This window comes from Dermacentor variabilis, chromosome 2 (assembly GCF_050947875.1).
Source record: "Dermacentor variabilis isolate Ectoservices chromosome 2, ASM5094787v1, whole genome shotgun sequence".
In the NCBI taxonomy this organism is placed as follows: domain Eukaryota; kingdom Metazoa; phylum Arthropoda; class Arachnida; order Ixodida; family Ixodidae; genus Dermacentor; species Dermacentor variabilis.
Genome location: NC_134569.1, coordinates 110885075 through 110898063, shown reverse-complemented (window position 1 = coordinate 110898063; position 12989 = coordinate 110885075). Strand labels below are relative to the sequence as shown.

The 12989-nt window shown below is 50.7% G+C and overlaps 2 protein-coding genes across 2 annotated transcripts in view; both read right to left on the bottom strand.

The window, feature by feature from the left end:
• Window positions 1–9531, bottom strand: part of LOC142572531 (integrin beta-PS-like) — a 56838-nt gene extending 47307 nt beyond the window's left edge. Inside the window, exon 1 of the mRNA XM_075681698.1 lies at window positions 6286–9531. The gene's annotated coding sequence lies outside the window, so the exon portion shown is untranslated. The remainder of the gene's footprint in view (window positions 1–6285) is intronic.
• Window positions 9532–9764: 233 nt separating this feature from the next.
• Window positions 9765–12742, bottom strand: LOC142572532 (actin-5C-like). Its single transcript, XM_075681699.1, has 4 exons — window positions 12600–12742; window positions 11910–12073; window positions 10711–11197; window positions 9765–10435 (listed from the first exon to the last, which is right to left on the bottom strand). The coding sequence occupies exons 2-4, from the start codon at window positions 12033–12035 to the stop codon at window positions 9918–9920; spliced, it is 1131 nt and encodes a 376-aa protein (XP_075537814.1). The 5' UTR covers window positions 12036–12073; window positions 12600–12742; the 3' UTR covers window positions 9765–9917.
• Between the last annotated feature and the right edge of the window lie 247 nt (window positions 12743–12989).

Genomic DNA, 12989 nt, shown 5'->3' with positions numbered 1-12989 from the left:
CAGGGTCGCTGAGAGCAGAGGGCGAACATTCGTCGCCCCTGCGGGTGGCACAGACACGGAGTGTACTTTGCTGCCTTGTAAACCCACGGGCACGAGGCCATGCCCCAGTGTTCCTCAACGTCGAGGAGTGGATTCCAAGGCTATAGTAAAGCCGATCGACGACCCTACAGGCAAGTAAGCAGCCGAAAAAAAATGACAAGGAAAGCGTCTAAAAATTGCTGGAGCACCTGCTAGAATCAGTGCGCGTGATTCTCTGTAGTCTGCAGACTCCGGCCGCTACTAAAAGCGCCCTGCATCTCCTTGCCGTACTGCAGCAGCTTATCGCAGCTCTTTACATAATCTTTCTTGGCATCTGCTCACGCAGGAGAATCTCACACACGAGATTCTTCGTTGCGCGTTTTTGTGGAGCTTCAACTAGATTCGTGACTCCAGCCATGTTCTGGAAGGCGCATGATACTTCTGGATGACTTTTTGGAGGGACTTTGTCGTTAACTATGAGAATAATGAACTTGCCGTCATCGTTGTGCATCCTTCTTCTATATGTAGCGTCGAAACTATTCTATTCAACATTCTGCAGTAGCGTGACCTTCAGTGACCGGCCCTACTGCATGTCATCTGTACTGTGTGTTCTACTTCATTCTTTAGATTTGTCCTGTTGCTCTTCCTCTCCACTTTCCTCCCCTCCTTCCTATCTTCCATTTCTGTGGTGCTGTCACCTCCCTTCTGAAGAGTAGGCAGGCGTTGTGCCCCTTCCGGTGGCAGTTGCCAGCCTGCTCCCCGCTTTCCCTTTCCTGTTAATTGTATATATGTGTTCAAAACAAATAATAATAATAATAATAATAATAATAATAATAATAATAATAATAATAATAATCACCTCTCATATCCAGCCCGCTCACCACCACCCCCTCCCCCTGTGCAGAGTAGCAGGCTAGAGCACGCTATCGCTCAGGCCGACATCTCTGCCTTCCTTCAAATAAGTTCTCTCTCTCTCTCTCTCTCTCTCTCTCTCTCTCTCTCTCTCTCTCTCTCTCTCGTGTCATCACATGTCACCAATGTATACTCTTAGTGCGACAGCCGAAAACCTTTTTAAAAGCGGCTCATTCCGCCAGATATATGGATCGAGAATAGAACATGTCGGAACTGGTTGTTGGATGCGATACACATATTAGCCACGCAAACACACCGTTCAGCACCAGAGTCAGTGGCCGATCGAGAGCACTCGATGGCCGCCACTGGCTCGGTAGGTGGCGAGCACTTCGCCACCAGTGGCACTCGTGGCCCGGTTTGACCTCCCTTGATTAAGGGGCACAGGTCAGGGCACAGGTCAGGGCACAGGTCAGGGCACGAACTCAGCAGGAAGTGATTGTGATGTGTTGTGACGTAGGGTGGGTTAAAAGTACGGCGCCACTTTTTTTTCCTTTCTTTTTTCTTGCCGCGATTCCCTTCGCAGGTCTTCTTATTTCGTGGTATATATGTTTGCGTTATGATACATACACGGTGTTTTAGCGAACACTTCCAAAATTTCGGGGAAATCGCCTGTGGCAGATGGGAGGGCGCCGAGCTTTGTGATTATATTAGTATGCAGATGACGAAGGAGTGAATATACTGACCCACCGTGGTTGATTAGTGGCTTTGGTCTTGCGCTGCTAAGCACGAAGTCGCGGGATCAAATCGCGGCCACGGCGGCCGAATTTAGATGGGGGCGACATGCAAAAAAAAAAAAAAAAAACCTGTACTTAGATTTAGGTGCACGTTACAGAACCCCAAGTGGTCAAAATCACCCCAGAGTCCCCCACTACGGCGTTCCTTATGAGCAGATCGTGGTTTTGGCAAGCGTAAAACCCCATAATATAATTTGGGAAGCATGTCAGGAAAGATGACGTGCAGATTTCCGCGAAAGCGAGATGTCTGTCATGTCTAATAATAGAGATAACTGGGCAAGTTTGCGTACGTAAGGCGGAAATAGCTATAAGACGCAGAGGGAGTACATGCAAAACCCCGTATATATGTAGATGAGTACATGTTTATATGTCTGTATGTTGGTCTTGACAGTGAACCAAGGATATTTAATTAGCTTTTTCTTTCTTTAGGCATTTCAACGCAGGTACACCAGCGCACTAGCAAAGCTATCCCAAGCAAACTCGTAAACGTAACAATGCGACTTCACTTTACATAGTAACCATTATAAACAATAACTCGTGTTCGAAGCACTTATGGCATCATGTAAAACATGCCAGTTGGGCATGACGCGCATATCAGACACGTATACGATCAACACAGGACAGGTGCTATAATCCCGTACGTTCTGTTCTCGTCTATGTGTACGTGTTGCGTCTTTATGTCAAGTACACTACATAACTACCGCCCGGCAGCGATCCTTAGTGAACTAGAGGTATTAGTCGCCAGTCAGCCGTAGACTTGCACAGATAATCCATCATGGAAAGCAGGCGGCATGCTGCATTGCTTTTGGTTCGTGTGCTGCATAATTTGCATAACGGGTCCGCCTCGTGTGGCTTCATCAAGAAACAACTGTCGCTGCCATCCGCTAACCTTCTTTAGAACAGATAACTCCAAAGATTACGATGGCCTCTCGTCCCCTAAAAAGAACCATCTGCAGTCTCTTTCTGCGGCTTTTCTTAACATACCCAGTTCGCTCACGTTTGTTAAAGAACAACCGCTTCACCAGAAGAGACGGCATCTCGAAATCTCTTTTGCAAGCACTGCGCGCAGTCGGTTCGTTGTCAACGGGACAATTCACTAAAGGGACCGTATACAGTACACACGGGCGACCACCGCGGGGAGGCCCCTTCGGCGACCTTCGAAGCGAATACGCGCATTCGGAAACACGGCGGGAGCAATCTTGCCCCCGTGAGATCTCGAGCGAGATCTTGCAGAAAAAGAACGCGCCGTTCCGCTCGCATCGCGTCTTGTCGGGAGAAGGCGGACGAACGTCTGTCTGTCTTTCGCACGCCACAGCGGTTTTCCCGACAATTCCAAAAAGTGCGCACTGTATATCGCGGTACTCGGCGGCTGTAACTTGCAGAAGGGCTTCTCGAAATGCGCTTCGACCGCAGCCCCGTCAGGGTGGTTCAGCTTCCTCTCACAAGTGGGCCTGCGTAAAGGATTGTACAGACACGCTGGATCTAATCTGGCCGAAAGAGCGGGGCTCGTCCATTGACGCGTTTGCGATAAAGAGCGCATCCATAGAGAAATGACACTCGGTGAAAGATATGTACATGAGCTATCTTTATTTCTGGAATGCTTTTCTTTTATCTCCATCCCCTCTGCGCTACGAGCCTCTAAGCCAAGCACGAGAGCGTCTACAGCAGTTGTCGCTCCTGCAGGCTTGCTATACTGAAACAAGCGATGGTATTCTGCCGTCATACACAGCTACAGCTGACTATATAAGCCCATTTCGCGCTTGATGTCAGCCCCGAACATATATGGTTTACCTCGCGTGAGACATTTACGTTTAAACGCTATACATATCTCCTATTAATCAAAGGCGCCATAGCAGAACGTTCCGGGTTAATTGCGACTACACAGGTTTTAGCGTGTAGTATCTCAACAGGGCATGTGCTTTTTGTTTCTTGTTATTTTTTTCTCTCTCTTCTCAATTTTCTTTTTCGTACCGCCCTTATATAGCGAGGTGCAACCGACGCAACAGAGCCTCGAACCTGCGGGAACCCGGGTTTGCGACTTGGGCGCTCACCAGAATGGATGATAACGCAGAGCATATCGCAGGCGAAACGTTTACTGCGAAGACGCGACGCCGTCGTCCGAGCCGATACGCGGCGACGGCGGTGGCCGAAGGAGGCGCGGCTTTCTCGGAACGCCGTGGATTTATCTCTCGCGTCCGGCTATCGCGCATTCGCAAACACGGTACGATAAGGAGGCTACGCACGCGAGCGAGACCTCGCCCTTAGGACACACCGGACTGCAGTGACCGACACAGCGCGGTCGGCAACGTGCGGGGGCCCCGGGCAAGACGTCGACACACAAACATGCGCGCAGCGTGCGTTTTCAGGGACACGAGCAAGCTCTTTATCTACCGGGGCGTGACTCACTTGTTCTCCGTCATTGCTTTGTTCTTTGGCTAACACGTTTACGCGCGACTACATACAACGCCGACTCGCCGGCGCCACGTTCGCTGACCGTGTTGGCGACCGATGAAAGTCCCCGAAGTGCGCGACTGCAAGTGCCACAGCTGCTGTAATATACCAGAGCGGTCTGCTGCGTACACACACCAGAGGGGCCCCTTCGCTTTTCGTGCGGCGGGCGTTGACGTCGTCGACATACGCTGGGCGGCTAACAGTACCGTGCATTGTCGGGGGTGATGGCGCTTGAGTTATGCGACGTTCGCGCATAGCCAGACGCGACTTCTTTGACGGCTCGGCCATTAACACCATCTGTTCCGTGGTGCAGACAGTCTGGCTACCAAACGCAAACGCAGCACAGACCGGCGGCGTATAGGGAGCTCGCCATCGGAGTCGGCGACGGACTTGGATGTATCGGAGGGAAACGTGCAAACTAGCAACAGGAAATGTGAGCAGCAAGACGCTGAATAAACGCGGAAAAGTGTAACATCCATTACATGATGGCAGAAACTCCAAATATGACCAGAAGGTGACATGTCTATTTCGTCTTCTGCTGAAGTACTGATTCGTGGGCGCCTCTCTTCTTATCACGCGTATCCCAGCCCAGCCAATCATGCAGAACTTCAGCAGCAGACGAATTGAACATGTCCACTAGGCGGACTCGCGCCTCCTTATAATTAGAGGAAGCGCTGGGTGGACAATTGCAATATAACCCGCCCCACCATCACCACCACCACAGGGATCCGAGTTTCAACCTGGTATTCACCTTAATAGTACCAGGCGTATGCGATTCACGCGTACCCGGGAAAAGAAACGATAAGCACACGCAGCGTCCGTAGCTTTGGCTTACTCAACCTGCAAGCAGTCGCGAAACGAATGTTCGCAGGAACTCCAACGGGAAGTTCGGGGCGTCATTCCCAAGCACCCAAGTTTTCGCGCTACATCGGAGCATGCGTCATAACAGCATCCTTGTCGCACCAATGAAACAGCTAGTGCAGCCGGCGCTGGCAGTCCTTTCTCCTCGATGATGACGTCACAACTGGACCTATACGTTAACGCAGGAACCGCGCTTTCTCCTTTATCAGGCCGCAAGCAGAGTGGCCTGGGAATTTTCAGGACACTCTACCGCAAACATCGCGATAGCCGCAGAGGCGCTTTTATGGTGCGTACATAGGCGTGCAACGTAATATTAGTGACGTTGTATGCGTTACGCGCGAAATTGGTCCAGCACCCTCACTGCGGCCCAACCTGCTTTCTTTAGACTTTAAAGAAATTGTTGTCCAGGGAAGCAGACAGACAAGAAAGGAGGGGGAGATATTTCGGTTATACTTCCTGATCGCGGATTACCGCGCGCGGCGAGGTAGTCTGCATGTTCGGGGGATCATTTCACTGCGCGGCCATGCATTCATACTCGCTCCTCACTCGGCTCCCGTATAATACGCGCATACTAGCTGCGCTCCACCCAAGGAGCAATGGACACGCGTTAGGAAACGACATGCATACTATAAGACGTACAATACAGGTTGATCACCATGTACGCTGCTTCGCGGCGTTCAGGTGCCTAAGTCTCATCACGCTCCGCATAACAGAGGCACTGTACTCTGCAAAATAATTCCCTCGTCAGAAGCGGTCACGGCCGGGCTCGATTTGTTTCTGCAGTGACAATGAGACGGTTGAAGAGTGCACGCACATTTCATTGTTAAAACAGAGCCTTGCCTGGTCAAGCCGAGAAAATAATTATGTGGATGGGGCGTTTCGCACCAGAGCAACATATGATGACACTTCTTGGTGACAAGTCCACTTCTCAAATGTAGTAAAATTTCCACCCGACGAAACCAACACGTTGTTAAAAAAGAGTATTACAAACGGTTATTTTTGCCAGCATCGAACTGTCACTCCGCCGCAGCCACGCTGATGGCAATATTCTTGCCACTAGCATGCTCGTGATATGTACCACCTGTTCGTAGATCCGTCAATAACTTCGCTTCTAGGCTGTTCTAAAGTCATACTTTTAGCACCGCCTAACGTGTTCGACTTGAAGTTTACTGTAGCGGGCAGTCAAGGTGGCCAGAGAGGCACTTGCGAAGTAAAACGGGAGTTTTTAGCGGGCGCGGCGCGTTCCGAAATTCAACCACGAGACCATACGCTGCAGGCGGAGTTCCGTACGCGTTCGTGGATCACTCACCAATATCGCTGAAATCCCCGGTGCTGCCGCGATATCAGCGCCGTGCCGCCTCTGGAACGATCAACGCGCACAGCCTTTGCGGGAGGTTTTTCAAAGGCTCCCGCTGCGATCGCTGTGAGGACCGCGTGATGTCGACGGCGACGACGTTCCCCTGCACGCGGCCGCAGTAGCCGTGCGTAACCGGTGCGCACTAACCGGCTCTTCTTCCCCGACCTCTGCGAGAGAGGGTGAAGTGCTGACAGCGATGATCGTAATGGACGAACAGCACACAAACATACACACACACACAGGTCCACCTCTCACTGAAACGCGGCGATGCACATTCCGCCGGCACTCAACGGCGGCAGCAGACGCTCGCACCTGTTTGCAGACAAGCGCGCAAACAGTGGCAGGTACGGGAAAAGGATGGTGGCGTCATCTGCCGCCAGTGAGAAAAAAGACCTATAGCTCCTGCATGGCCTTTGAGATTAAAAAGCGCGCGAACACGGCGCGCACCGTGCGCACCACCAAATCTCGGAGGCTATGACTGCCGCCATTGTAGCCATCTGCTACTGAAGGTGCATTGGAAAAGTCATGGGAAAACATTACCGCGGTCCTAAAAACACCGATAACATGACACGTCAGATAAGGCTTAACGATTATATGTCGGCCCTGCCTAGTGGTATTTCAAGACCAGATTATATGTTTAATTGACGGTGTATATAATTAATAAACTCAGTATCAGTCACGAAAGAGGTACTCGCATAGTTACAATAACTAAATAATTAAAAATACATTGTGCGGTTTTTCCTATACACAATGTGTTAACACGTTCATATGCGTGTCCGTTTAATTGAACGGTAAATGCACCCAGTCAATATTCATTACCCTGCAAGAATCAGTGATAAGCATGATATTATACAAGACTCCTCGAAGATGGCTCGAAAAGAACGCGAGATTTATTTAACCGACTGTAAATTTTTTTAAACAGTTTTATTGCCACACGCATGTGACATATACATAACTTTTCGAACTACCACTGTGCGAGCGAATCCGTGCCAGAATAAGCGCACAAAAAAACTCGAAGTGACCAGCCATTCGCACGAAAGAAAAAATAAAGTTTATTTATTTATTCTAGCTATGCCAGTGGCAATAACCAAGCTGGACTACATCACAGCCGATATGGATTCCATTTAAGAAGATACTCAATCGTATTCCTATATAATCGTCAAACCTTGAAACCTGCGTGATTATATCGCCTATATATTGTGACTGTTGTGGGCGGCGAACTAAAGTAACGGCGTCAGAAACCTGTTCCGTATAAGTCGCTTTAGGCTAACAAATATTGTCATATTTCCCAGTATTACGTCGGAGCTGCCATGACATATTATGGCCACTACGACGAAAAGAAAATCCATTCAACACAGATTTTCAGGACATGTTTTTATATTGAATAAATCTGCACTTCAGACAGTTTCTGCTGCAGTCATGGAATTTTATTTGAAATGCACTGTTACTCAACTGGCAGGTGTTTTATACGGTTAATCAAGTAATTATGTATGCGCGGCACATACTAGTTTTTAAACCTCCTTATGCTAATTGTTACTTCACGTTATTTAAACAAAATTCTAGAACGTATACATATTGACGGCTACTCGGATTGTAGTGTCTTATTAGCTGTACGTTAATCGGTAAGAACACGCACCTGTTTCTCTCAACGCTTAACATGAGAGAGAGAAATATAACTAGCTCCTTAACGTTCCCACCAGATATTAGAATCGGGACAAATCTATTTTGACAGCCTTTTCAAGCCTCGAAAGGCTACGCAGTCAAATATATCAACACAAACGCAAAGCGTGCAAAGTGACGGTATAGGGTATAGTCACCCACAAGAGTTTACGGGACACAAGTTCAGCGATAAGTGCCGATTTCTGCTCCGTCAAGGCTACGTACTCGGATTTCGAAACTATTGCAGATTGAAACTGAATTCAAGGATGTGGCCCAGGCTTCGCGGGGAATTCAGCTTTCTCGCAAGTGCCATGTCCCATAAACTTTTGTGGCCGACCATACGTCAACATTATCGCATGGAAGTCATACTCGTAAGAAAGCACGAACGGTGGCCTTAGCGAGATCGCTACACCAACAAACTAGGTATGCAAAACTTGCAAGGCCCCCAGGGCCTGTTTTCTCTCTCTCTCTCACGTGCAAACAGTCTGTGGCGGCCCTGAACAGCTGAACTTGGCGCGTCGCCACTGCCATGACCAGAGCTGACGTTACAACCGGCTAGAGGGCGCACCCCAACTGATCAAGGCCATCTCGCGGTAGCCACCCTACCCGGGGCTTCGCGTATGCGTCACCCTAACTGCGTAGATGACGTGTTCCTGGGTGAGACACCGGGCCCACCCAACGCGAATGTAGAGGACATTAAACTTTAACCACACTTCCTCGTCGGGCCATTCTGTGATGAGTGTGCCAGGCGTTGTTGAATGCATAAGAATCTGAAAAGTGAAAATTTCCCGAGATTTGTAGACACGTCACCGCATGATGCTAGTTCGTTACCGAGTCGACTCTCATGGGTGAACGAACATTACCTGGAACGCGATCTGAATACCGCAGTACCAGTCCACATTGAACTAGCTACACTACAACGCCGTGCCAATATGAAAGTTACTCTTATGCTAGGCGCTTAAAAAATAATTTGCACGGGCAATATAGAACTCCGCGCAATTTCATTGGCTGCTACCGAGCCTGTTGAAGCGGTTCCGTGTGACCCAAGTAACGACGACTGGTTGGTAAAGGTAAGAAAATTACTGCTCACGGCACTGCATCTTTCGCTACCAACGCATTAACGGCTCTGATTAGTAGGGGGTAGCAAGACAGGACAGCAGAGCTGAAGAGCAACTACGTAAAAAATCCTGTTCCAGTCGCTTCGCTTTCCGCATCGAAGTGCAGCAGTGAAAGCAACCTCGAAGGAAGTTGCGAGCAGGTGGCAAGGTGCTAGACGCGCCAGTTGCACACGACACGCCGCACAGCTATCTGGCAGCAGTGCAAAAACATTTCATTGCTGCCAATAGCACGAACTGTCGCTGCAAGTCAGACGCTACTCAGATGAGCGAAATATGCCGGCGACGCAGAAATTAGCAAACCACCGGAGGAGTTTCCGAGATGTGCCAAGCACAGAAATATGGGCCATGGACAAGCCATCGGAGAAGCAATGAGGGCTCAGGAAAGGAGTTCGGCTTTCAAACTTTTATTTGTGGCAATTTATTTCAGATAGAAACACTTCATTATAAATAAGACTTTTTGGTATCTGAAACAAATTGTTCGGAGATTGGGATGCATCCCAACTGGGCAGTGGACACGCTGCTGCAGAATACTTTTAACGTCGCGACCAGTTCGTGCTGCGGTCACCTGCAGTGTAAAGGACGAAAAAAAAAAAAAAAAAAAGAAGCCACCGTGGATGGCACGCAGTCCTTTTGCCTTCTTTTTTGTGTGTGCCCAGAAGCGACGACTTTCGAACCGCATCACGTGTCGGGCGCCGAAACTGCAGGGACCGGGGGCAGCTCCTTTGTGTTCTTGTTTTTGGTTAAGCGTTGCAAAAAAGCACCGACGAGGCAAGAAGAAAAAAAAAGTCCAGTAGAAGAGAACACAGCCTAGAAGCACTTCCTGTGCACAATGCTGGGGCCAGACTCGTCGTACTCCTGCTTGGAGATCCACATCTGCTGGAAGGTGGAGAGGGAGGCCAGGATGGAACCGCCGATCCAGACTGAGTACTTCCTCTCGGGAGGCGCGATGATCTTGATCTTCATGGTGGAAGGCGCAAGGGCGGTGATTTCCTTCTGCATGCGGTCGGCGATGCCAGGGTACATGGTGGTGCCGCCGGAGAGAACGGTGTTTGCGTACAGGTCCTTCCTGATGTCCACGTCGCACTTCATGATGGAGTTGTAGGTGGTCTCGTGGATGCCGCACGCTTCCATTCCCAAGAACGAGGGCTGGAACAGGGCCTCGGGGCAGCGGAACCGCTCGTTGCCGATGGTGATCACCTGACCGTCGGGCAGCTCGTAAGACTTCTCGAGGGAGGAGGAAGAGGCGGCGGTGGCCATCTCCTGCTCGAAGTCGAGAGCCACGTAGCACAGCTTCTCCTTGATGTCGCGGACAATTTCACGCTCAGCTGCAGGAAGGAGAGAGAGAGAGAGAGAGAGAACGGATCGTGAGCATAGCGATCACAACGCGACGCACAAGAACTAGAGCCATGTTGCAAGAACTGGAACTACAGCCCTACCTTCGCAGTTGTCAGGCAGATTGAATGAAAATGGAAACATTCCACCGATTGTACAGCTAGCTAGGATAAACCCAGTTGCACGTGCTGTTACTGCATGTAAACAACGGGTTGAAAAATTAAGTTTAACTTAAGGAACAAAGGTGAGGGATGGCGTACAAACGCACCAGTGGTGGTAAAGGAGTAGCCCCTCTCGGTGAGGATTTTCATGAGGTAGTCTGTGAGGTCCCGGCCGGCGAGATCCAGACGCAGGATGGCGTGAGGAAGGGCGTATCCCTCGTAGATGGGCACGGTGTGCGAGACGCCGTCGCCGGAGTCGAGCACGATACCCGTGGTGCGACCAGAGGCGTACAGGGACAGCACAGCCTGGATGGCCACGTACATGGCGGGCGTGTTGAAAGTCTCGAACATGATCTGCGTCATCTTCTCACGGTTAGCCTTGGGGTTCAGCGGGGCCTCGGTAAGCAGAACGGGGTGCTCCTCGGGTGCAACACGAAGCTCGTTGTAGAAAGTGTGGTGCCAGATCTTCTCCATGTCGTCCCAGTTCGTGACAATGCCGTGCTCGATGGGGTACTTCAGAGTGAGGATACCACGCTTGCTCTGGGCCTCGTCGCCGACGTAGCTGTCCTTCTGGCCCATGCCAACCATGACACCCTGCGGGAGAGAGAACAGCGCTCGAAACCATCGTCGTGGACGCGATTACGAACGGCGAGACTAGTTGGGCACGCAGCGATGAAATGCGTAGCCCGGCGACACGCCCCCCAGCTACTTGAAAGACGGGATAACAGTCGAAGCAAGATGCGCCGCATCGATCCAAGGGGCCAGCGACCGGCAAGGTCGCCAAAACAAAGCGCAAATGCCGGCCGGCGAGGAGGACGGGGAAGCGGGCTACGAGTCACGTGAACAGCAGCGGCGGGCGCGTTTTGACCATATATGGGCAAAGCCAGACGCCGGCTCCTCGGAAGACCGGCGAGCGCGAAACCAGTCGACGCCGGTTGTAGCGGCAGGCTACCTTTGCGTTTTCAGCCCCCTTCAATAGACCACGTAAGGGCAACGATTTCAAAGCCAATTAGACGAGTGGTTTGTGAACCCTGCGCGAGCGCATGATGGCTGGCGTACGTAAGTACAACCGTCGCTATGCGACAGGCGCGCAATTTACAGGTGGCCGCACAATCGGCATGCGAAAATTAAAATAACCAGCACAATAAAGCTTATCGAAGCGGAAATACAAGGAGTGAAATCCACGGCATTCTGGCTGACATTATGGTGTCGGTACAATCACGTCACGGGTTTCCTTAAATTACGGTACGTAGCGGGGGAGGCTCGATGCGTTACGTGTCACAATGGCCGAGCAGGGATGACTCACCTGGTGCCTGGGACGGCCGACAATGGATGGGAAGACGGCGCGGGGTGCGTCGTCGCCGGCGAAGCCAGCCTTGCACATGCCGGAGCCATTGTCAACCACGAGAGCGGCCACGTCGTCGTCACACATTTTGTTTGGAGTTGCGCGTCGGACCGGTTACGAAGAACCTAGAAGAGAAACGGCGTCCGTTGTGATGAGTGCTTGTGCCCGAAACACTGCGAACACGCCCACCAACCGAACTCGAATCCTAGAAATATTAGAACTATGCTTTTGCACTTTTAAAAAAATGGGAGTTGCGCTCAAATAAGCTTCGAATAGACTAGCACTAAACGTCGCTGCCTGTTAGAGGAATCGGGCAGCATTCAACTGAAGGTGCTATTGCGTCCGAACAACAAATATTAAGAGATTAAATTATAATACTAGTGAGCAGCGGGGCGTATCCAATCGCTTTTTCTTTAACTCTCCACCTGAGCAGACACCAATAGGTTGGAGACGAAGCGGCAAGAGCTACACGGTTAACCAGTGCAAGGCTTAAGTGAAGCTGTCATATAGCTGTCAAACTCAAAATATATATGTATATATCCAGGAGATCGCATAATCCAACTCGCTTGACGAACCAACGCCTGTAGAGATGAGCACGGTAGACGAAGACCCAAGCACCACACTTTGCCGAGGAACACAGAGCACACTTACGAGTGAATTTTTCGCACGGTGGCTCCCAAGCGAATCCAGGGACACGACTGCGATGGCTGAACGCGGCCGGCGGCCTTTTTATTGCACGTGCGTTAGCGCCGTTCAAATCGCAGAACCAGATTGCCATATATGGTAGCGACTGAGCAGAGCGGCCTGCTATTGGTCCAGAGTGGCGCGCCGGAAGTCGACAGCGCCCAATGACGAGCGCGTCGTCGGCTATGCCCATATATGGTTCATGACGTCATTTTCCGGCGACCCGGAATTTTTCTTGCTCTTTTCTTTTTTTGCCGCGCAAGCCGCGCCGGTCGGCGGGGCCGGCGTTGTGTGTATGCTCCAGTGGTTAGCCGGCAGCAGCAGCCGGTTTTGGTTTCTTTTTCGGCCAGCGCAAAG